This window comes from Cnephaeus nilssonii (genome assembly GCF_951640355.1).
Source record: "Cnephaeus nilssonii genome assembly, chromosome: 22".
Classification (NCBI taxonomy): Eukaryota; Metazoa; Chordata; class Mammalia; order Chiroptera; family Vespertilionidae; genus Cnephaeus; species Cnephaeus nilssonii.
In genome coordinates, this window is record NC_137093.1 from 21,988,468 (window position 1) to 22,012,747 (window position 24,280).

The window sequence follows — 24,280 nt, forward strand, 5'->3', positions numbered from 1 at the left end:
AGGGACGGCCACCTCTGGACGCTGCTGGCCGTGCCCACCCGTTCTTCCTCTGGGTGTCGATGCCGGAGCCCGGAGTCTGGGGGGAACAGGACAAACACCCAACTGAGGACTGGAACGTGGGAACTTCCTGGGCGGAAGGCAGGGAGGCGTGGCAGCCTGGGCAGGAGCGGCGGGGCGGGCGAGGGGGCACGGGGCAGAGGGATCCAGGAATGGAGACTGGCTGATGGTGTCTGTACATCCCGTCTGGGATGTTGGAGAGATGCCAGTAAAAAGACTCAGTGACTTTTGAGTTAAAGTTACTTCTAGGCTACGCCTATTAGGATGGCTACTTTTAAAAATAAAAAGCTGCCTGGCCGGCATGGCTCAGAGGTTGAGTGTTGACCTATGAACCAGGAGGTCACGGTCTGATTCCCAGTCAAGGGCACGTGCCCGGATGGCAGGTTCGATCCCCAGTTTGGGGCATGCGGGAGGCAGTCGATCAATGATTCTCTCTCATCACTGATGTTTCTCTCTCTCTCTCTCTCTCTCTGAAATAAATTTTTTTAAATGTTTTTTTTTGTGCCCTAGCCGGTTTTGCTCAGTGGTTAGAGCGTCGGCCTGCGGACCAAGGGGTCCTAGGTTCGATTCTAGTCAAGGGCATGTACCTTGGTTGCAGGCACATCTCCGCTGGGGGGTGTGCAGGAGGCAGCTGATGAATGTTTCTCTCTCATTGATGTTTCTAACTCTCTATCCCTCTCCCTCTCTGTAAAAAAATCAATAAAAAAAATATATTTTTAAAATGTTTTTTCGTGGTTTTTTTTTTTTAAAGAAAAAGCCCATGAAGCAAGGGTTGGTGGGGACGAAACCAGAAGCCTGCATGCTGATGGTGGGATGTAAAATGGGGCGTGGGCGGTGGGAAACAGTATGAAGGCGCCTCAGAAAAATGAAACAGAACCATCATAGGATCCAGCAAGTCGACCTCCAGGCATAAACCCCAAAGAAGTGAGAAGAGACTTGACCAGATAGTTGTCCATCCACGTTCATGGCAGCGTTACTCACAGCAGCCCAGTGGTGGGAGCAGCTCAAATGTCCTTCGGTGGGTCAGTGGATGAACCGCACAGTGGACTATTACCCACCTTGGAGAGGAAACGCTGACGTGTGCTCTCACAGGGATGCACCTTGAGGCCACCACGCTGAGTGAGATAAGCCAGTCGCGAAAGGACAAATACTGTGGGACTCCTTATCTGAGGTCCTAGGGCAGCCAAACTCCCAGAGAGAAAGCAGACGGCGGTCCCCGGGGTTGGAGGGGAGGGGCCGTGAGGAGCTGGTGTTAGTGGGTTTGGAGTTTCAGTCGGAGGTGAATAAAGTGTCCTGGAGACAGTGGTGGGTGCTGGTTGCACAACGAATGTACGTCATGCCCCTGCGCTTCAGACCGGTACGTTCTATGCACCTTCTACCACAATAAGGAATGTCTTCTGGGCCCTCGGCCTGTGTTTCCTGCAGACGACGCTGCTCGGAGATATACCACACGGGTCAGGGTATCACAAGACAGAGAGCATCACTGGACACGATGCTCTCGAAAACCCCCCCTCGACTCAGCAGCCAGCGGGACCCAGGGACCCCCAGGTATACGTCGCACTTACAACCCCGCCTTTCACACATCACACAAAAGGGGGAGCACAGGGGCTGGGTCTCCAACACACCGAACGGCTCGGGGTTTACAGAAGGGGGCAGCCGGGTGTTCGGGCCCACCTCTGACCAGCTGTGTGACCTTGGACAAGCCTACTCATCTCCGAGCCGGGGTTCTGTCTAGAAACACGAGGACACGGGGCAGCATGCGCCTCAGGGGCCCAGAGGATCGCATGGGGTGGAGGCTCAGTGGTTAACGCCCGAGCACTCCGTCTGGACCTGCGCTGCTCACCAAGGCCTCTGTCCACACGCAGGGGCCGGGTCCTTCCCTGCCCTGGAGGCCGGCCTGCTCCGTGCCCCCGAGGGAGGAACGGCGGCCTCGGCAGGGAAGGTCCTGGCAGCTGAGGGCCCAGGCGCTGAGGGCACAGCCAGCAGCCCGTGTCGTGTTTGTGATCGAGCCGGAGGGGCTCGGTACTCCCCCCAGAGCCTTCGCGGGAGGAAGTCCAGTCCCGGCTGGTCCTGAGCGGGGGGCTGGCTACAAAGCCCCGCGGTGGCAGGAGGATGGCGAGCTGGGGTGGGGGTGGGGGGGGGGTCGCTCGGGGAGGCGGGCTGCCTTCGCTGATCCAGACATTCAGTCAAGGCCAAAGTGCTTCCTTTAAAAAATAATTTATTCCACACATCCCCTGGTAGGTTCCTCCGCCCCCGTCCCTGGGTAGCAGCTAGTCGTCAACCGGTCTCTCCCTGCAGAACCGAGGGGCGTCCCCGACACAGAAAACACTCGGTTCCCAAAGCAGCACGGGCCCCCCCCCCTCCCTGGCCCCGGGATGGAGTGATTCATCCATCTCCCCCTTGCCGCCCCCACGCCAGCGATGTCATTAGCTGGTGACCAGACTATTTTTATTTCTTTTTTAAACTCAGGACAGCCTCGAGCATCTGGCGTGCGGGGGCTTCCCTTTGTCCTCCAAATTGGCCAGGCGTCCCGTTGGATGTTCTCAGACAAACTGCCCGTCACTGCAGTGGGGGCGGCCAGCCCTGACCCCCCTCTCCCCGTGGCCAGCACCCGGGACGGATGGATGCGGCCGGCGCTGTGCAGCCTGCAGGGCTGGTGCTGGTGGGCGTGTCGCAAAGGCTCCCTGAGCAAATGGGCGTGGTCCTGGGGCCGGGTCCTGGGAGACCAACCGCTCTGCCCCTCGGGCTGGATCCCACCACGGACATCGAGGCACCAGAGGAGAGGGTGACGGTGACTTGAAGGGGCCCCCCCACGGGGTGGCGGCCATCCCAGCGGAGACGCCTGTGAGCAGGTGGGCTGTGAGTTTGGGAGGGCTTTCCGCTGCCTCTGTAGCCCCAGCAGGGCAGGAGGGTACCTGGAAAGGCGGCCAACCCCGTGGTGGGGGCGGGGCTGGTCCTTGTCCTCAGAGGGAGGGGCAGGCAGGGCGCTGTGAGCACCCAGAAGAGATCTCCCTGTGCCCGGGACCTTACCCCTGGGCAATTGTGCTCATTTTCCGCTCCTTTCCCCAAATTGGAATCTCTGCCCCTGAGCGCTAAGCACGGCCTGCCGATGGGCCATCCCTAGCGACTCACTAGGGGACATGGGGGGACAAGATGCCATTTTATTCTCTTAATAAAAATCACGGGTACCCTGGCCCGGGCGACTCGACAGTCTCCAAACAGCATCGTTACAAAAATAGGTTTCTCTTCTTCGTCTTGTCTCTTTATTTCTTTCCTTGGCCTCTGTGTTCTGCTGAAATTCAGATGTTTACAGCAAGAGCCGGTCTCCGAGTAAAAAAAATAAGATCCCATGATCTGATATAAACCCTGGGTCCTGCACGCCAGGCCCCGGAAGGGAAGGAAACTCAGGCGCGTGGGTTCAATTCATTCAGTGATGCAGCAAAAAACGTCTTCAGAGACAAACACTTCCCGACAACGGAGAGGAGGCGCTTTCCGCCTGGAGGGGGCGCTCCTGAGCGGTTTATTGGGACAGGAGTGAGTTGGGAGCCAGCAGCCCTGCAGAAATGCCCAGGAACTTTCTGTTGTAAAAAGCAAACCCCCGTGGTCCTGGCAAGGGCCTGCGGTCGGCGGGCCAGTGCGGTTCCTCTTGCCCGTGGTGCTGCGAGCGGCCAGTGGGCAGCGCTCAGGTGGAGGCCGGGCTGTCCATGGTGGACAGGAGGTGAGCGACCTGGGCCCGCTGGGCCGGGCTGATGTGCTCGCTCATGTACATTATGCAGTCCACAGCCACCTCGGGGTTCTCTTGGACCAGGCTGCAGGGGAGGGGAGAGAAGGGTTGGGGTCACTCAGCGTGGCCCTAAGAATCGCTGTGCAGGGCCATGTCACCTTCCTGGGGGGGCAAGAACCCCGAGCTCCCAACCTCTTCCTGCTGTGGTCGCCATGGGGGGGGTGGCGGTCCCGTGGGGGGCAGGAGAGAATATGGCCTGGGGGTCAGGCTGCCTCGAGGAACGACAGGGGACCCCACAGGTCCCTAGTTGTGTTACTGAGACCTGAATCAGCTTCATGCCCCAAACGGGGTCCCACATGATCTACTTCCTTCCTCCCAGGGGACCCCATGAGAATGGGGGGAGCAAACCATCCTGGAAGGCTGATACCGAATGGGAGCCAGCAGCCCAAGGCCTGTGGGTCCTCTGGCCATGACCTTGGACAAGCCACTCTTTCTATTCCAACACGATCCTGAACTGAAATCCTTGCACAGCACCCCCAGGGCTCTGGGGGAGCTGCGGCCTCTCTCCTGGGGGGCCGGGCCCAGGGCTGTGCCGGGGACCTCGGGGCCTGGTGTGGTGGCTTCCAGCAGTCCGCTCCGGGACAGGCCGCTGGAGGCCGAGCCCAGCTCTGCACTTGCTGGTCAGTCCGAGGGATGGGCGGCCACTCACCCTCGGATGGTCTTGAGGACAGAATCCCGCTTCAGGTACTTGATGTTCTCGCCGATGGTGGAACGCAGGCCGTCGCCCGCCTGCCAGTGCTGCTCCAGCCACTGCACCACCATCTGGTTGTTGTCCCACAGGTAGGCCTGGGGAGGGGCAGAGGCTGCCTCAGAGGGGGGCCCGGCTGCGCAGGCCCACCTAGCGCCCACCCGCCCGCCTCCGCCCTGGCCCACCTTGACGGCGCCCTCCGTCTCCACGAACCAGCGGCGCAGCATGGACTGGATGTGCACGTGGCTGAGCTCGCTGCTGACCTGCAGGATCTCCTTCTTCACCTGGTCCTCCAGCAGCAGGCGGCGCAGGCGCCAATACAGGAAGGTGCGCGAGGTCCTCCACTCCAGGATGTCCTGCGGACGAGCCCAGGCCTGAGTCCCCGCTGCCCGGGGCTGAGCCCGGCGGTGGGAGCGGGCTCTGGGATCATGCCCATTTCACAGGCCAGGAAGCTGAGGCCCGGGGAGGTGAAGGCACCTGCCCGAGCAGCGGCAGAGCCAGGACTTTGCCAGGACGCTAGACGGGCTTCCCAGAGGCAAGGGGTAGCAGGTGACTGACTATGGGATGTCCTCTTGGGAGAGGGGCCCTGGGGTGGGGGTGATGACGGCCAGAGGTGGGTGAACACGGGGCAGAAACCACACTTCCCACATCTGGCTCAGCAGTTACAGCCACACACAGACTGGTGGTTCCAAACCTCACTGCCTATTGAAATCTCTTGGGGATTTGGGGGAAAAAATACTGATGTCGGACTCCCACTCCTGAAATCCTGATTTAACTGGTCTGGACATGGGCTCCGGGATGTTCTGAAGCTGCCCAGGTGATGCTATAACATGCAGGGTTTGAGCCCAGATCTCCTCCCTGAGCTGGAAAGCCCAGTGCGCGGCCGGCCGTGGCTTACGGAGATGACACCCTTCTCCAGCATCCTGCCCGGCGTGTCGTGGAGGTCGGCGAACTGCACCGCCACCTGGTGGTAGATGGGCAGCAGCAGTTCCTCCCGGGCCTTCAGCCGGCCCTCCAGGTCCTTGCGCTCCTTGTCGGAGAGATCGGACACTCCTGCGGGCCAGGGCACAAACGGGAGTTCGCAGGTCAGGCCTCGGCGCAGGAGGCCTGAGCTCTAACTGGGATCGCACCCCCAAATCAAGCGGCTCCTGCAGGGTCAGAAGCACCCCCACAATGGCGAGATGGGGCCGACTTGCTAGATGTGAACATTTAAAAGATCTCCCAAGTTTGAAGCTGTTTGGGTAGGTCTCCAACAGCGGAGTGGGCCCCCCCGACCGCGGAGGGGTGGCGCAGGGGGACCCTCGCACCTAACTGCTCCACGAGCTTCTTGTAAGTTGGGTCGATCCTCCTCATGGCCTTTATCAGGTCTTTCTTTCGGAACTTAATCTCCACTGTTCCCTCCGGCTCCAGAACACCCCCCCTGAGAAAAAAAGAGGTAGGGGTGAGGCGGGCGAGGGGGGCCCCCAGCAGACATGGGGTTGAGGCGAGAGGACCAGGACGTCAGGGTGTCAGTTCCTAGCTCTTTCACTGACTCGCTATGTGACCTTGGGCAACTCACTTTCCCTCTCTGGTCATCTGCTTCCATATCCGTAAAATGAGGGGCCGAGCCAGCTTTTTAAAGTAAAGTTTTCTGAACTGTAGGAGGCCCTTTCTGCTCTAAGAGTATGCGACTTTCTCCAGGACAGCACAGCCCTCCTGCCCCTCTGCCCGTCCTTCCTGACCTTCCTCATTTCTGCTCTCCCAGAGCCGGGTCCTGCTTCTTATCTCCTTACAGCTCTCAAAGGCACGATGAGGTGTGTGCAGCCTGCCCGTCCATATCCAACCCTCTCACTCACCCCTATTTCCTCCGGCCCCCTTTTCGTCTGATAACTTGGAAGCCCTGAGGAATGTTGTATGTCGCTCTGGGCTTCCTGGCAGCCAGAGCAAGAAGTTAATGAGGCTGCTCATGCCCGAGTCCTCCAGGAGGATCTGGGCCCACTGGAGGCAGGACCGGGTTAGCTGATCTGTGCCATATACCACAATGCCTAGCATTGCCTGGTATAAAGTAAGGTGCTCCATAAATATTCACTGAATGTATGAATGAATAAGGGCGTGAAGACAGGAATAGAATGCCTATATTTCGGGCAGAACTACTCTTAAGGCCTTTATATCCTGCATAGCATGTAGCAGTGAGTCTTCACTTGGCCAAGGTTTCTCTCCCCTGGAGACCTGGTATCCCATCATGTGAGTATTCATTCAGTCATTTGTTTGCCAGTATTTCTCAACCACCCAGTAGGTGTGACTGTGCCAGGCAGGCCCTGGGTTATAAAACTGGATAGAATACAGCCCCTACAGGAACTCAGAGCTTTGGGAGAGACTCAGAGTTCAGTGAAAACCAGAGGACTGATCATATTTCCCTTTTCATCCTGGCTGCCAGGGAGCTCAGGTGCTTTTGGTCTTTCCTTACTTGATTGCAAACTTCCTTGGGGAGCAGAGGAGTGTGAGTTAAGAAAGAACAGACAATTCCTCCACCGCCTCTCTGCTTCAGCCACTTGCTCTACTGAGAAAAATCCAGTTGGATACTGGACACGAGTTTCGGGTTAAACAGGAAGCGCTCCGTCCTTCAGAATCTCACAGCGCCCCCGAGATCCCACGCCAGTGGCTCTAAGGTGAAGGGGCCTCCAGACGGGCAGTGAGAATACGGGAAGGCTGAGCCGGGCTGAGGGGACACACCCACCTGCTCTCTTTGTCTGCGTACATCTCTATGCACAGGGGGTTGATGGTGGAGTCCAGGACCACCCAGGAGCCGCCCCGGAGCTCCGCGTAGGGCGGGATGTAGATGAGGATGGGCTGCTTGTACTGCCGAAGGCCGTCCACGATGTAGGCCCCGAACTTCAGCACCTGGTCGTACATATCTGAAAAGCAAAGCGATTGCTTGCCCCTGAGGCGGCTCCGGCCCTGGAGCTCATGCGCTAGCAGAGAGTGTTGTCCTGGGGGTTCTGGGAAAGCGTGTTCGGCTGGGAGGCTGCATGGCTCTGTGGAAAGAGCCTGGGCTGAGAGTCAGGACCGGACCGGCACAGGGGGCTCAACCATCTGTGGGTTTTTTAAAAAAATATATCTTTATTGATTTCAGAGAGGAAGGGAGATGGAGAGAGAGATAGAAACATCAATGATGAGAGAGAATCATTGATCAGCTGCCTCCTACACGCCCCACAATGGGGATCCAGCCTGCACCCCAGCCATGTGCCCTGACCGGGAATCGAACCGTGACCTCCTGGTTCATAGGTCAACACTCAACCACGGAGCCACGCTGGCCGGGCTCTACCATCCGTTTTATAACAGGGAGCGATGTGTCCGCTCGCCCTGCAGCGGCCTCCATGTCCCCATCGTAAAGGGAAGCGTCGAGGGCCATCGAGCTCTAAGGTCCCTTCTGGCTCTGACTCTGCCACCACCCTGCCCCACCTCCCAGCCACAGAAGCAAGTCCCTCTGCTCTTGGGCGGCATGGCCCTTACTTCCCAAGGGACACCCAGGTACGTCCCTCCAAGTGCCAAGCACCCTCCACGGTAACACTAACCCAATAACAAAACCAACCGTAACCGTGTGGGCCAGAGACAGGCCCCTCGAATCCTGACCTTGTCCCCCGAGGTTGGCCCAATCGTATCCCCCTTCACAGAGGAGGGAAACAGGCTCGGAGAGGTCGCCCAGCTAGCAAGGACTCACACCAGGTCTGCCCGCCTCCCAGGCCAGCTCTTTCCTCCACACCCCGCTGACAGCCACTGTCCCTGCCAACAGGCTCCCAGCAGCCCCCTGAGGAGGCGGGGCACACATACCATCTCCTCGTCTTACCGAGCGGGAGCACGGAGCTGACTGCCCCATCCCTCGGCAGCTTCTGGGACGCCCCTCCCCGCCCTGCCACTCACGGCGTGACCTCAGGCAAGTCCCACCAGGAACCTCAGTTTCCCATCTGTGAAATGGGCTGTTTCCAGATCTGCTCCCATTCTCAGGGTTGTGTGTGTGTGTGGGGGGGGGGGGGCGGGGGGCTCAGCTAGGACGACGATGGGACCATACACAGAAAACACGGTGTCGCCACCCCGAGGGGGGGTCCTGGGTGCTGGCCCTGCGGTCTCAGGGCACCCACAGGGAGGCTGCCTCACCTTTCATGCCACCGGAGAAACCCCTCCAGTTGGCGAAGATCATCAGGGGCAACTTCTCCTGGTTGAAGTCCTTGATGACCTGGGCCGTCTTGTAGGCGGAGTCCGGGAACCACACCTGGCCCGCCTGCTGGGTTATCTGCAACACAGAGCCAGCGGTGAGACGCCTCTGCGCAGGGGCGGCCTCGGGACCTGGGACGGCGGGCAACCTGCCCAGCGCGGGCACCGGCACCAGAGCCAGGCTCGCAGGGAGGGCGCCTCCCACTGCAGCCGAGCGGTCCTGCTGCCCATTTACAGGCTCAGAGGGGCCTGAGCCAGAGTCGGATCCTGGGACCCGGCCCCTGGCTTCTGAGCTCCTCCCAGAGGCCCAACCTAGGAACACCCACGGGGATGGGCGGGAGGCCGGAGGGATCCCCGGGACCCTGTGGCATCCTCTGAGGGAGAAGGAAGCTGGTGTGGAAGGCTCTGCCACCGCAGAGAGGGGGCTGGGGAAACGGCACTGAGTCCCAGGCCGTCTCCTCCGAGTCTCTGAGCTGGAGAGGCAGGTTCGCAACCACCAGGGCCCACACCTGTGGCTGAGCCGACGAAACAGCAGCCCCAGCCTCCCTCTCCCCCCCCCCCCGCCCCTCCCCCGGCCCCTCACCTTGGCCTCGGAATCCAGGTTGGCGGGGTCTGCGGGCACCACCACCTCCACCGTCCGCGTCTCCACGGCGATCACTCCGACAGGGATGCCCCCCAGCCTGCGAGGCAAAGCACAGGTGAGCCCGGTGCGGGGCGCACCCCCAGGCAGTGTAGGGGGCTGGGGGGCCCACGCAGCCCCAGCTGTCAGGCTACGGGTGTCCTGGGAGTGGGCAGGGTGGCTGGGAGGGAGGCCGCGGGGCCAGCGCTGTTGTCACTGCAGGTGGTTTAGTGGACGGCAAGGCAGCTGTCCAAAGCAGGAAGCGCCTCTCAGCCGGCAGCTGGGAAGGTCCTGGGGTGCCTCGCTGGGGCCTCGGCCACCACGGGAGGGGAGGGCCCGCCAGTGACGGCCTGAGGCAGCGCCAGCTGCGAGGATTCCCCGTGATGATGCCACGTTCTCTGTGCCACGGGCCACACGGGGCTACGGAGCGCGACACGCCATCCCCTTTCGTTTTCATTCATTTGCTAGAACACTGGATTGCTGCACGTGGCCAGCAGCCACCAGTCGCACGGGGAAAGCCGGAGGGACACTGGGCCTAAAGGAGCTTTGGCGCAGGGGGCAGCTGTCCCCATCACCCCCGGACACGGCTGCCCCGTGTGACACTGGATTCCTCTTTCCTGTCGCCCAACAGCCCCGTGAGGCAGGCGAGGGGAGAGCGAGCTTCCAACAAAGGCAGGGCCTCCTGAGGTTGCCTCCCAGGTTCTAAAGGATGTTTGTGAAATGAAACCCTCACGGAGAAGCGACCGGTGCCCATCCCAGGCTTCGTAGGTTACTGCTGACTGCCGGGAGCGGAGTAACAATAACAACGATCGTGACCAACAGCAGCCGCGCCCACTCACAGAACATTTACAATGTTTAAGTGCTGAACATGTGTGACTACTTCTCATCGTCATCACAGTCTTCTGGAGTAGAATTATCACCCCATTTCACAGATGAGGATGTGAGAGCCCAGGGAGGTAAGTGACAGAGCGGGGCTGCACCCAGGGCCGAGTCCCCAGCCTGGACGCGAGGCAGCTACGTCGTGCCAGGCGTCCGCGAGGTGGACTCTGAGGATGCCGCTTAGGGCTCCATAAAGGGAGGAACTCTCCCCTGGGCCACTGGCGTTACCTAAGAAGATGATGGCTCCACCGTGGGGAGTGAGCTGCTCGGCTCTGGGAGCATGCAAGCAGTTAAGCCTTTCACTAGCTATGCTAGCCAACAGGATTCCTGCCCGGGCCCCCCCAAAACGGAATTCCAAAGGGGTCTGTGGCCCTCGGGGCTGGAGCGCCCTGTCCCAGGGGTGGACCAGGGGCAAGGAGCCCAGCCCCCAGCCAGAAGGCGCCCGAGACACAGACAAATCTAGACGTTCTGAAGGAGCTCATCGTCCAGAAGACCACCCACCGAATGAAGTCTTCCCTTTGGAACATCCTGGGGCCAAGAAGAGAGTGCCGCTGGGGCCACCTGTCCTAGCCCCTGGGAGTCCCCGGCCTGGTGAGGCCACGGGTGTGCGCCTGCCCGTCCTCGGGGTTACCTTGCTCGTCCCGTCACCACGGTCTGGGCCCAGGGCGCCAGGATTTCCTTGAAGCTGCCCTGGTCGAAGAATCCGCTCTGCCAGGACCCCTTCAGAGCTGTGGGCAGAAGGCAGAGCCCGGGCTGAGGGGCCGGGCGGGTGAGGACCCCCAGGGTCCGCTGGAGAGGGCAGACTGTTCTGTGGTTTCCCCAAGGGCAGCCTGACCTTGACCCCTCAGCCCAAAAGCCTTTTCCCCCCGGAACACGACACAGATCCCAACCCCTTGCAAAGAAATAAACAAACAAATAATACTAATTTTAAAAATAAAAATAAAAAATAAACAGAATAGGCCTGCAAAATTTATACCAAGTCAGGAATTCGGTTCATATAGGATATCCGACCACATCAGTCCCCATCAATGCCAAACACAGAGAGGACTCATCACAGCTCTGCTGCTTCTTCCCAAGAGGCAAACAGCTGATGGGCGCCCTCCGGGGGTGGGTGTCAGAAAGGGACCATCTGCCCCGAAAAACTCATCCGGGACCCCCAACCTGCTGGCTGTAGCTTAATAACACTGAACCTCCCATTTAACAGAGAGTAATGTGTTCAGTTTCCCAGAGAGAGAGAGAGAGAGAGAGAGAGAGACAGAGAGACAGAGAGACAGAGAGACAGAGAGAAAGACAGAGACACAGAGAGAGAGAGAGACAGAGAGAGAGAGAGAGAGAGAGGTGACGATGTCGGCAGCGGCTCCTGGAGGGAGGCGGTGATGTGAACCACACCTCGGTGTGCATGACTGCAGGTTGGGTAAGAACCACCAGGCAGCGGGAGGGTCTCAGGTTGCAGGTGTGGGAACAAGGCGGCCCCATGTCAAGGTCAGCCCGGGGACTGGCCTGGCCAGATGGAGAAAACCGTCAGTAAGAAGGTGGACGTGTTTAAATTAAGATAAAGCCAGCCCGCTCCGGGCGCACAGGTGCGAAGGGCCAACAGAAACGCAGGAGGGGGAGCGAGCACGGGGCTTCTTGCTGGCAGAGCCCGGCGCCTCCCGACAGGCCCTCCCGCGCGGCCGGATGCTGAAGGTGCAGCCTGTGAAACCCGAGACTCCGGACGATGGTGAGAGGGCAGCTCGGCTTTCCTGTCCTGTTCTGGGCGCTCAGAGGGTAATCATATCCCTCCAGGGGACAGACCTGCTGCTTTCGGAGAGGGAGAGAATGTGTGTGTGCAAGTGCATGTGTTAACATGTGTGCACGAGTATCTGCAGGTGTGTGTGCATGTATGTAGAAGAGGTGAAGTTGCCTGTCCTGGGTAAACTCACAGACAGCTCCGTTGTGAAGGTTTAACCAAAGAGAGAGAGAGAAAGGAGGGAAGAAGGGAGGGAAAGCAGAGGGAGGAGCAGTCCAAGAAATCCTGATGTGTCAGCCAGGACTCTGCACCTGTACAACCGGGGGAGGCGGGGGGGGGGGGGGGGGGCGGGCAGAGGTCATGACCTCGTTGCCCTGCACCTCCTCTCCATCCCTCAGCTCCAGAAACAGGAGGCCGGTTCCATCCTCCTCGGTCAGTCACTCAGGAAAGGCACAGAGTAAAACCTCAATTCCTCCGCGCTCTCCGCAGGGGCCCTCAGGCGCACCCCCTAAACCAGGGCTCCTGCATCTCAGGCCCAGGAAGGAGACCCGAGACCCAGGTCTCAGGCAAATGCCTGGGGACTTACTTGGGTGAGACCTTCCTGCAAGCATCCACCGGGGGTCGTAGGGGGCTCTCGACGGGGAAAACTCAATCTCTCTGTCAATGGGGTCGGTGGGACTGATGATGGGGACCGGGCTGTGATTATCCTGGAAAAGAAAGCTGGGTCTCCAACTCTGTTCCCCGGGTTTGTCAGCAACGCCTGCGACCTGCCCCTTGCGCTTCCCTCCTCTGACTGTGACTATGGCTGGCTGCCCAGCAGAAGCTGAACCCAAACGAGCTCATCTCTACGATTCTGAGTAGCATTTGCCGAAGGCCCACCAAGGAAGAGACGTCAATTCACTTCATCATCAGGATAACACTCTGGGGGTAGGGGCTATTGTTGTGCCCATTTCACAGATGAGGAAACTGAGGCTCAGTTGTCCCCAGGTCTGATTGCTACTGAGGGGAAAGCCAGGAATCAAATCTAGCCCATCCCCTCCTAAAGGATCAACTGATAGCATCATTGGCCATTTATTTTTCTTTTTAAGGCCAAGAACAACGAGTACAGGGTTGGGTGCCAGAGAGGGAGGGAGGGATAAAGAAACATTCACCCCGCCACACCTGCAGGGCGCCCTGCTCCCCGGGCTCCCACACCACGCAGCCAATGAGCGTCATGACAGCGTCTCCAGGCTCTAAGCCGCAGGAGGGGGTGCCGCACCTTGGGCATGTAGGACAGCCACTCCAGGATGGTGTAAACGCCCTCGAAGTCGTCGGGCACGGTGATGTGGGAGACGCCATTGTTATGCATGATCTGCACGCCGCCCAGCTGGTTGTTGGACGTGTAGACCTCTCTGCCCAGGACCTGCTCAGACACGGCAGGGTTAGCAAGGTCCTGCCCGGCCCGGGCACCATCTCCCTCCTGTTTGGCCGTCATCTCCCTCGGTGGTCTCACCCCTGGCTGCACGTCGGAATCACTGGGAGCTTTTACACACCCGGATGCCCGGGCTGCACCCGGTCCGATTATATTAGAGTCTTTGGTGTTTTTTAACTTCTAGGTAATTCCAACACGCACCCAATTTGAGAAGCAGTGTGTCCTTTGATTACCTTGATTACGATTACTTATGATGACTGTGGTCAGCTCAAAAGCAAAACCTGCCGACTGGCATGGCTCAGGGGTTGAGCACCGACCTATGAACCAGGAGGTCGCAGCTCCATTCCTGGTCAGGGCACATGCCCCGGTTGCAGACTTGATCCCCAGCAGGGGGCGTGCGGGAGGCAGCCCATCAATGGTTCTCTCTCATCATCAATGTTTCTCTCTCCCTCTCCCTTCCTCTCTGAAATCAATAAAAATAAAAAACAAATAAAAAGGCAAAGCCCTCCCTCATGTTTCTGACTCAGGGGGTCTGGGAATTGGCCTGGGAAGATGTATCTCTAACCAGTCCCCAGGGGGCGCTGATGCTGCTGGTTCGGGCCGCACTGGGAGTCCCTCGGTGGGATTTCAGCAACATTCTATCCTGGAAGCTTTACAGCAACGTGGCCATGTTGCCATGGAGTGAGCAAAGCAGAAAGCTCGCTGCACGTTCACTGAGCTTCAACACAGGAAGGGAGGAGATGAGGGAAATGCACCAGAATTACAGCAGGAGCACAGTTACAATTGGGGGTCTTTTTCCAATTTTCTGCAAGGTGCAATGCTGTCTTATGAATTTGCATAACTTTTTAAATTAACTAATTTTTTGAAATTTAAATGTCAGGAATATGGAGCCAAATCCCTTTTTTTTTTTTTTTTTTTTTGGCGGGGGCCGGCGGGGGGTGGGGGTGGAGCAGGGGGTGCGCAGCGATTCATAAGAGGCCCAGATATTTGCAAACCGGGAAACAGCTCTCACATCCGTGGGAACGATACGGTTTCACATTGAGAAGACAGACACCACGAGGGGACGAGGGGACGGAAAACGGCCCAGCCCCTTCGCGGTCACCTTGTTGAGGGCGCTGGCTCCTGTCAGGATGATGTGGGAGTTTTCCACCTGGATCACCCGCTGGCCCAGCCTCACCAGGTAGGCCCCGATGCCCAGGGCGCGGCAGGTCACCTGTGGAGACAGGCCCCCTTCTGAGTTCCTGAGGCTGCCCCGGCCCCAGCAGGAACCCGATGGGCACAGATGGCAACCGGCGTCAGGGCCGAACAGCAGGGGCGAAGCCTGACCTTGAGGCTCGCGTGACCTTGGCTTCCGACCCAGGAGTAACCCAGTCAACCACGAGGGGTGCTTTAGACAGGCCGCAGGCACGGAATGTTCTGGTTCTCCCTCCCAAGGCACGCGGGGAGCCCTTCTGAGCTGGGTCATTCATGAGCTCTCGCAGCCGCTCCCACGACCAAAAGGACGTGTGAAACGGGACATCCAAGCGAGGGCTGTGCCAAGGTCAATGTCCCGGCTCTGACAATGTCCTATCTCGTGTGAAAGATTCCGTCGCGGGGGAGGCTGGGGGAGAAGAGCACGGGACCTCTCTACACTAACCTGTAACTTCTGGGGAGTCCAAAACTATGTCTAAATAAATGAATATGTATACACACACACAGCTGACCTTTCAACAACACAGGAGTTAGGAGAGCTAACCCCCCAATAAAATCAGTGAATAACTTCCGATCCCCCCAAAACAACTACTAATAAACTACTAATGTGTTATATGTATTAGGAGCTGTATTGTTACAATAAAGTAAGCGAGAGGACCTTGGCCAGTGTGGTTCAGTGGACAGCCCCCTCGTTATCAACTCTTTCCTTCTGTGTCTATTTTAAACTTTCTAAAATAAAAGGTTGAGACATAAAAGACAATAAAGCCAGAGGAGACTCACCATGCTAATGGTGACGATCTCGTCATAAGCCAGGGAGCACTCCCCTGCGATCATGCCTGACCCCCTCAGGTTCTCCACGCCCAGGCCATCGTCCTTCCCAATGATGTCCGTGATGACATACCTTGAAGAACCAAACAGGAGTTAAAACACAAGATTGGGGGGGGGGGGGGGGCAATGGTAACATATGTACACATATAATACCTTAATAAAAGAAAAAGAAAAAGAAAACAAACAAAAAAACACAAGATGTGGTCCTGAGGCAGGAGGGGCAAGCAGAGGTCTAGGACCTTCGTGACTGGCCCTAAAGTTTCTAGAAGACCGTTCGGAGGCTGTCTTAATGAAATGTCATCCCCACCGCGCCTTCTTCCTGAAGCAATTGGAATACCATTTGGTCTACAGAGAGATGGGGAAGCCACTGAGCTCACAATCAATCAATCGAGACTGGCCACCTAAGTGTGAGAGACACTGTACTTCCTGACCTGCTCGAGATTCACAAGGCATTGAGCACGTTACAGGTTTTGGGGAGGCCCTTAGGAAAGATGCTGGTTAGATCTAACCCAGACCTACTTGATTATGGAAATGTCTCCTCCTTCCCACATATCACCAACTAACATTCCAGAAAACTCAGCTGGGGAAATTCTGGTTTAGTCAATCTCACTGAAACAGCAACAACACACCCACCACTTTCTCTGGAAGAGACAGCCGGCAGCTGTGATGTTCGGGCGGAGCCGACCCCTGCCCTGCCCACACCTTCCCAGCTTGCCAAGTCACTGCTGCACCGTTGGCTAATTTGATCCTAAAATTGCATCCGTTGGCTAATTTGATCCCTGCGGCTCTGGGGACTTCGTGGGAAACTGATCTGGCTCCCCTGTGTAATGTGCTATCTGTGTGAGAGGCACGGCTTATCTGGGGATGACAAGGAGGGGTTCCCCTTAGAGAACACCCCAGGTATTTAAGTCATCGGTGCCAAAGCTCAAGGGTCCCACTGTGCACACCCCCCCCCCCACCCTCTTGGAAATGCCACCACAGCTGGAGGCAGATTCCCCAGGAAGAGCCGAATCAACCCCAGGCCAAAGGCGGGAGCCACCTGCCCAGTCACTCACCTGGATTCTCCTTCCTCCTCGACGTGTTTGCAGTGGACGGAGTTCAGGGAGCTGATCCGGGTGTACTCTTGGGGGGTCAGGTACAGGTACTTAAATCCCTTTTAAAAAAAAAATATATATATATATATATATATCACACACACACACACACTCCAATGAAGCTATGAATCAATTTCCCTGCCCTTGGCAGCCAGTTTTTAAAAACATATCAACACTGTAGACTGGATGTTGATAACATGTTAACGTGTTAATATGTTAACATGTCTGACGTTAACACCATGCTAATAAGAGCTATAAACTCGGGATCTGCGTTGTGCTAAGTGCTTTCCACCCATCCTCACCACATCGCCGCACGTCTCCCTGGTCCGGTTCTGTTTCCCAGTTATCTTCTCACTATTGCTCCCCTAGGGAGACTTTTGAGACTGTTTTCCTTATTCCCAGCCTCTCCCCGTTTTATTATAGTACTCTGTGTGTGTTACGTTGTTCACATTAAAAATCATTTCCCCTTTTGTGTGTGTGTGGGGGGTGGGGCATGATTGCCCCCTTCGAAATGCAGGCTGTGGTTGCAAAGGGGACTCTGTCCCCTGCGTTTTCACGTCATAAAGCGTGCGCTCTGCTCTCACTCATCCGGCCTTCCAGTGTAGCTGGTGTCTCCACATCTCCCCACGATCTTTAACAAATCCCTGAGGCCAGGGACGATGTACTTTTCACCTCTGCATTCTCAGTGTTTGCTGCATTCAGGAGATACAGTATATATTCTGTATCTGTATATACATCTGCATTAGCTGAGGGTTCATAAACCTTTTTCATTACTGTCCCCTACGGAGCCTTCTTAGGCATGTTTTCCTAACGGCCATCGCCTCCCAGGAAATTTAAAATATATATGTACATATATTTTGCTATTATTGTTGATTTCAGAGAAGGAGGGAGAGAGAAAGAGATAGAAACATCAATGATGAGAGAGACTCATTGATCGGCTGCTTCCTGCACACCCCACACTGGGGATCGAGCCCGCAACCTGGGCATGTGCCCTGACCCAGAATCGAACCATGACCTCCTGGTTCATAGGTCGAGGCTCAACCACTGAGCCACGCCGGCCGGCCTCCCAGGAAATTTTAATACCGATACACTGTATGCCTGTCTATGTAGGATACCCGTGCTCCATGTAGAAAAAGAGTCAGAAGACTTGTTTCACCCGCGGGCACTGCCGCCTCCACCGGAGATACAGTGCCAGTGAGCGGAATGACACTGCCACCCGCTCCGGACGTACCTTGAGGGGGTCCTCGGGGTCCACCCACGCCACCTGGAACATGTGCTTGATCTCCTCCGCGAGGCCGATGCGGGCCCCGCTGTTGGCCGCGAGGTAGATCTGGGGGATGCCCTCGGCCCGGGCCAGCTCGGACGCGCGCAGGTACAGGAGGTCCTCTCCCACGCCGAAGGAGCCGATGCGGAAGGTGATGTCATTGCTGATGAGGACCAGGTCCCGCCCTTCCGGATACTCCCGGGTCTTCAGGTGCATTTTGAAGGCCACCATGCCCACCTGGTGACGACACAAACGCACGAGGGAAGCGGGGTTGTGTCTTCGGGGGGACGTTTCCGGAAAGGGCGGTTCCGGCCCGGCGCTGGGCTCCGCGGAGACCTGACCTCGTTTCCTCCGGGAAGCCGGTTCATCTCCACCAGCTGGCCCTGCGGGTCCAGCACCAGCTCCGTGTACGTCAGCATGTCTTTGGGGTACTTGTCTGGGGAGCCCCACAGTTTAAAGAGAGCCTGGGGAGAGGGGAGGAAAAAGAAAAACCTGAGTCACCAGTAGGGAGGCACATTTACTAGTTCTTTCTCTTTTTAAATCATGAGCTACTTTTTCTATTTAAAAAAATTTTTTTTATTGATTTCAGAGAGGAAGGGAGAGGGAGAGAAACATCGATGATGAGAATCATTGATCGGTTGCCTCCTGCACGCCCCCTACTGGGGATCGAGCCCACAACCCGGGCATGTGCCCTGATTGGGAATCGAACTGTGACCTCCTAGTTCAGAGATTGATGCTCAACCGCTGAACCACACTGGCCAGGCAATCATGAGCTACTTTTAACACGCAGAACATTAAATCTCATGTTTTATCAAATCATAATTTTCCGTAGTTGCTTACGATTTTCTTTTTAAATAAGATGTGGTGGAGCCCTTATTGTACCCCTCCTCACCCCATCCCTGACCCTCCTCCCCTCACCTACCCACAGGGAATCATTACCCTGAATTTAGTGTCTACCAGCCCTCTGCATGCTTGCATGTCTTTATTTCATCATGTATGCATACATTTAAACATGTAGTCTTTTGCATGACTTAAACTTTAAATAAGTGGTATCACACTGCACACATCCTGCAACTTACTTCTTCAGATTTTTTCAGTAAATACTATAAATGAATTTTCTCTTCTCTGGCTTACTTTACTGTAAGAATACAGCATGTAATACATGTAACATACAAAATATGTGTTAATCAACTATGTTATCCAGAAAGGCTTCTGGTCAACAGTAGATGAGCAGCTAAGTTTTGGGGAATCAAAAGCTATATGAAGATTTTCGACTGCACCGGGGGTCGGCACCCCTAACCTCCACATTGCTCATGGGTCACATGTGACTTCTTTTTCTTCCCAAGGAGACCCAGGCCCGTGCTGCGTCTCAGCTGCACGACTTGCCTGCCTGAACATTTCCGGGAAGTCGTACACGTAGGTGGTCCCCAGGGACTGGGCCTGGAACCGCTTGGCCTGAAGCAGGTCCTTGGTGACATAGGGCGTGTTGATCAGCATCCCGTGCTGGGCTCCTTGTTTGTTGCCAAAGGAGTGAAACAGGATCTGGATCAGAAAGACGGAGAAACAGAGCGTGAGGGAGACGCGTCCTCAGTGACATCCCAGCGCGGGGAGCAAACCTTGTCACATGACAAAGCGAGTGCCTGGCATTGCTAATCTCTCTTCTGCCACAGCCAGCACAAGGAGGGACAGTGGCAGGTGTGAAAACAGCCCCCAGAATGTAACTATTATAGTACCACACGCATGCGCACACACACATGCACGCACACAGTCAAACAAACAAGAGGGCCTCAAAATGGATGAAACCCGAAGGAAGTCCGAATTTGGGTTAACAGCACTGAGCCTGGGTCAGTTTCCTAGTCTGACAAGGTCCTGCGGTTACGTACGACGTTACCTTTGGGAAAGTGGGTGAAAGTACATGGGAACTTTCTGTGCTACTTATTTCTCTGTATTATCTCTGTACTTAGCTCTCTGTATAATTATTCTGTAGAGTAATTATTTCAAAACGAAAAGATAGCTGATATCCTATAAATGGGATATTTGATTCACTTCGCAAAAGTCTGTTCTAAAACACGGTTGTGGAAAATACCTATGTCCCTAAGTGAACCGATGTGGGAGGCTGCAGTGTAACCACCCAGGGCACCCCACATCCGATCCCGAATATGGTCCTAGAATGGATTAAACACGGAACCCCTGTCCTTCCCAAGGGAATGAACTTCGGGGACTCAGAGGCGACCCCGTTTATCATCAAAGCTCGGAGGGGCTGCCGGATCCGCCGTGGCCAGGCAAGGCAGCCACCGAGTGCGTTTCCCTCCACGTCCCACAGAGGGCGCAGCCTGCCTCCGCCCTGACCTCGGGACCCGCCCCGCCTTACGTTTCCGGATCTGGGGTCGGTGACTTCCTTGTAGAGGCTGATGTCCAGGTAGTAGCCTGACTCGTTGGTGATGAACAGGCGGATGGGGATGGCGCTGCCGGCGGCGGTCTCGCGGATGTTGATCTTGACCTCGGCCTGGAGCACGCGGAGCTTCCACAGCCGGCTGCCGTAGCGCATGACCATGGAGCGCACGGCCTCCTCGATCTGCCCAGGTCACAGCAAGTCCCGTGTCAGAGCCCGGGCCGCACTCACTCCCAGCAGCTCTAGCACCGACAGCAATGCAGTGAGGATACACCGAGGGCAAGGTGCCCGGGCACGGTGCGTATCCACACCTGCTGGCTGCTAATGACCAACGGCACCGGGCCGGGCACTGAGAGCTCGTTTTCTCCTTTCGTTTCAGGACTCAGAAGGGCCGGCATTTTTTTTTTTTTAATCCTCACCTAAGGATATCTTCCACTGATTATTAGAGAATGGAAGAGAGAGTGAAAGACATATCAACGTGAGAGACACACATTGATTGGTTGCCTCCTGCACCAACCCTGACCAGGTTGGGGAGAAGCCTGCAACTGAGGTAGGTGCCCTTGCCCGGACTCGAACCCGGGACCCTTTGGTCCACAGGCCGATGCTCTATCCACTGGGCCACACTGGCTAGGGCGGTGCCGGCATTTTTATCCCCCATTTAGATGACACGGAGGCTGGTGACCAACAGCTCGTGCTCCTTTGGGACACCACCTGTATCCCATCATGCATCTCAAGCCCACACATCTTCTCTGCTGGGAAGTGGGGGGACAGGTGGAGCAGGGGCACCAGCATGGGCCCTCTGCACCCCACAGATGCCAGGATGAGGTACCAGGACTTCTTTCATCCCATGATCACCACCCTAAACCCCGCCTGCTCATGAAGAAAGAGCCAGCGGGGTCCCCAGCAGAGCCTGGACCCGGGGACAGGACACCCTTTTGTTTTGTAAGACGTTTGGGGCATCCGTGTGGTCCTCAAAGTGAGACACGCTCACGGAGGGTGAACGCGGACCAGGGCCGGGCCCGGGCTGGTGGCTCTAGAACAGGGGTCCTCAAACTTTTTAAACAGGGGCCAGTTCACTGTTCCTCAGACTGTTGGAGGGCCGGACTATAGTTTAAAAAAAAAAAACTATGAACAAATTCCTATGCACACTGCTAAGTCGGCTGCTAAGCAGCACAGGCAGCGGCAGCAAAAACACCCGGCGGGCCGGATAAATGTCCTCGGCGGGCCGCATGTGGCCCGCGGGCCGCAGTTTGAGGACCCCTGCTCTAGAATCACACGGTGCAGGGTTTGTCTTCCACCTGCAGGACGGAGGCCCCGGCACGCACATGCGCGTCCTGTAACTCGGTTCTCGAGCGCCAGGAGGCGGTGCCCAGGGCAGCATGGCACGAAGAGCCACTGGTCCCCGGGCACTGAGCCCGGAGCGGGCGAGGGCCCTGGAGAGAGACCTTGTAGGGGTCCATGATGACGGTGGGCACGAAGTTGAGGAAGATGTGGTTGCAGTCGGTGCGCACGCTGGTGTTGTTGAAGGCCACCTCCAGCTCGTCCATGGCCTCCAGGAGCAGCCGCTCGCCCTCATTCTGCAGGTACTCGAAGGAGGCCTCCTGCCAAGGAGGGGCAGCCGTTGGGGCAACGCCTCGGGGAGGAATCACTCTTCTCCCCAAGGCGGGCCCGGCGAGCACAGCAGAGCCCCCTCCGAAGGCCAAGGGCTGACAAAGGCTGTTCGCCCAGGGCCCCTGCGCTCCCCCATGCGGCCCAGGACCCCCTGCGCTCCCCCGTGAGGCCCAGGGCCCCCTGCGATCCCCCGTGCGGCCCAGGGCACCCTGCGTTCCCCCGTGAGGCCCAGGGCCCCCTGCGCTCCCCCGTGCGGCCCAGGGCCCCCTGCGATCCCCCGTGAGGCCCAGGGCCTACTCCGAGAATTGACAGCAGAGGGAGGGCCAGCGCCGGAGTGACAGGCTCAGGGGAAGGAAGAAACACCCAAGACATGTTACCTTCGTAATCAGGTCCGAGTGCCGGATGATGGCGCGGATGAAGAACCTGTAGTCGGTCACCTCCACGCCCTCCTTCACCTTGGCAGCGCCCAGGTAAAGGTGCATCTTGTGGTTGGCGCAGGGCACGGCCGTCACGTCGAAATTGCGCATCCGGCTGAGCTCCAGCTGGAAGGCCAGGGCGGGCTCCAGGTGACGGTAAATGCGATCTTCTGCAAACTGCAGGCCGACAGAGAGAGGACGGATGGACAGACACACAGACACACACCGAGTTGGACGCTGGACCATGACCCTGCTTGGTCCACCCCGTCCTGCAGTCCGCTGGTGTCTGCGGGTTTAGCCCTCGAAACGTACGGTCTTATGTTGTCTAATTGTGAGCAACCCCCCGGGCTCAGGAGGGCTGGGACTTTGCCAGACGACATGCCAGGCTGGCGTGCGGGCAGGAGGCTCCCGGGTGAGCCCAGCTAGCTCCCAGCACCTGCCGCACAGCCAGGCGGTTCCCTCTCTGGCACGGGACAGAGTATTTCTCAAGAAGTCACAGGTGCTTGGTTTCCTAATGGAAATTCGTCCTCAAAAGAAAGCATCTGATAGTGCTGGAGACTAGCGCCCGGCCGGCGTGACTCAGTGGTTGAGCGTCGGCCTGCGGACCGAGGGGTCCCAGGTTTGATTCCAGTCAAGGGCATGTGCCTCGGGGGCAGGCTCCTCCCCGGCCTGGGCCTTGGTCGGGGCTGGTGCAGGAGGCAACCAATCGATGTGTTTCTCTCACATCCATGTTTCTCTCTGTCTTTCCCTCTCTTCCACTCTCCCTAAAAATCAAGGATAAAAAAAAAAAAGAGAGAGAAGAAAAATGGGTTGGGAGGACCACCTTTCTGAGTCCACCAGCAAGTCCAAAAACTGTCCACATGACAGAGGGAGCTGCAGTGAAGGCTGAAGGGCGGGAGGCGCGAGGTCTGAGCTCCACATGGACATTCGGGGCTCTTCTTGGAAATACCCCAGAGGAAGGGGGGAGTCTGTGTGAAAGTTGCCATGTTCTAGGGCAGGCATCCTCAAACCACGGCCCGCGGGCCACATGCGGGTGTTTTTGCCGTTTTGTTTTTTTACTTCAAAATAAGATATGTGCAGTGTGCATAGGAATTTGTTCATAGTTTTTTTTTTAAACTATAGTCCGGCCCTCCAACGGTCTGAGGGACAGTGAACTGGCCCCCTGTTTAAAAAGTTTGAGGACCCCTGTTCTAGAACATGGGGATATCTTAAGGTCTGGGACTGTCTTCCTGAAAATCAGAGATGCCAGGGAGAGAGAACATATCGCTGCTTTTGGTCATACCTCGTCTCTTGCTCTGAAGGTGAAAAACTTGGGAAATTCTTTCTGCAAAAGAGAAATCCACACAGAAGACCATTACATCCAGCAGGACCCGTGTCCACACACACGTGTGCTTGTTCTTAAGGGTGACCCCCTCTGCTTCTAGGGTGCATCATTTGGAAAGCCGTCCTCCCCAGCGCTCCATCTCTCCCACCCCGATCTGCAGCGTAAACGGCAAGGGAACGGCTCTGGGTCTTGGAGGAGGGAGGAGACGCAAAGGGGGCGCTGAGCATCGACTGACCTCCTGGGCGATCAGGAACGTGATTCTTCGGAGCCCGTAATCCACAAGGATGTTTTTCTGCGTTAAAAACCAAACACACAACGCAATTGCATCAGCCACAACATGGGATGAAGAAGTCCTGATACGTGGTACCACGTGGATTAGCCTTGAAAACGTTATGCTGAGAAAGACGCCAGTCACAAAAGACCTCAGACTGTCTGATCCCATTTACATGAAATGTCCAGAACAGGCAAATCCGTAGTTGGATAGTAGATGAGCGGTTGCCTGGGACAGAGGAGGAGGGTACTGGGTTGAAGGAAAATGGGGAGTGACTGTGAAAGGGTAGAGGGTTTTTTGGGGGGCGGGGGAGTGAAAATATGTTATAATAATGTTCACACAACTCTAGGAATATGCCAGAAAGCATTGGTACACTTTAAGTGGGAGAATAGTGTGCTATGTGAATTATATTCAATGTTATATTAAGATACACAGACTTTCTTTTTTTAATATTTCATGAAATCTTTAATGACATTGGCAGGTCGCCAGTTTGATTCCTGGTCAGGGCACATGCCCAGGTTGTGGGTTTGT

General features: G+C 56.7%; 1 protein-coding gene across 3 annotated transcripts in view; it reads right to left on the bottom strand.

Moving 5' to 3' along the window:
* Positions 1–2,451: 2,451 nt before the first annotated feature.
* ACACB (acetyl-CoA carboxylase beta) overlaps positions 2,452–24,280 on the bottom strand; it is a 91,636-nt gene continuing 69,807 nt past the window's right edge. For all 3 annotated transcript variants that reach the window (XM_079763014.1, XM_079763015.1, XM_079763016.1), the window contains 22 exons: positions 23,714–23,770; positions 23,437–23,478; positions 22,116–22,331; positions 21,573–21,728; positions 20,107–20,310; positions 19,122–19,277; positions 18,077–18,199; positions 17,703–17,972; positions 16,433–16,530; positions 15,330–15,450; positions 14,461–14,571; positions 13,206–13,349; positions 12,534–12,654; positions 10,850–10,946; positions 9,304–9,400; positions 8,664–8,799; positions 7,246–7,423; positions 5,837–5,949; positions 5,428–5,582; positions 4,715–4,885; positions 4,491–4,627; positions 2,452–3,866 (listed from right to left, as the gene is read on the bottom strand). In XM_079763014.1, the coding sequence (XP_079619140.1) occupies positions 3,740–3,866; positions 4,491–4,627; positions 4,715–4,885; positions 5,428–5,582; positions 5,837–5,949; positions 7,246–7,423; positions 8,664–8,799; positions 9,304–9,400; positions 10,850–10,946; positions 12,534–12,654; positions 13,206–13,349; positions 14,461–14,571; positions 15,330–15,450; positions 16,433–16,530; positions 17,703–17,972; positions 18,077–18,199; positions 19,122–19,277; positions 20,107–20,310; positions 21,573–21,728; positions 22,116–22,331; positions 23,437–23,478; positions 23,714–23,770 (3,030 nt within the window). In that variant the 3' untranslated portion in view covers positions 2,452–3,739. The remainder of the gene's footprint in view (positions 3,867–4,490; positions 4,628–4,714; positions 4,886–5,427; positions 5,583–5,836; positions 5,950–7,245; positions 7,424–8,663; positions 8,800–9,303; positions 9,401–10,849; positions 10,947–12,533; positions 12,655–13,205; positions 13,350–14,460; positions 14,572–15,329; positions 15,451–16,432; positions 16,531–17,702; positions 17,973–18,076; positions 18,200–19,121; positions 19,278–20,106; positions 20,311–21,572; positions 21,729–22,115; positions 22,332–23,436; positions 23,479–23,713; positions 23,771–24,280) is intronic.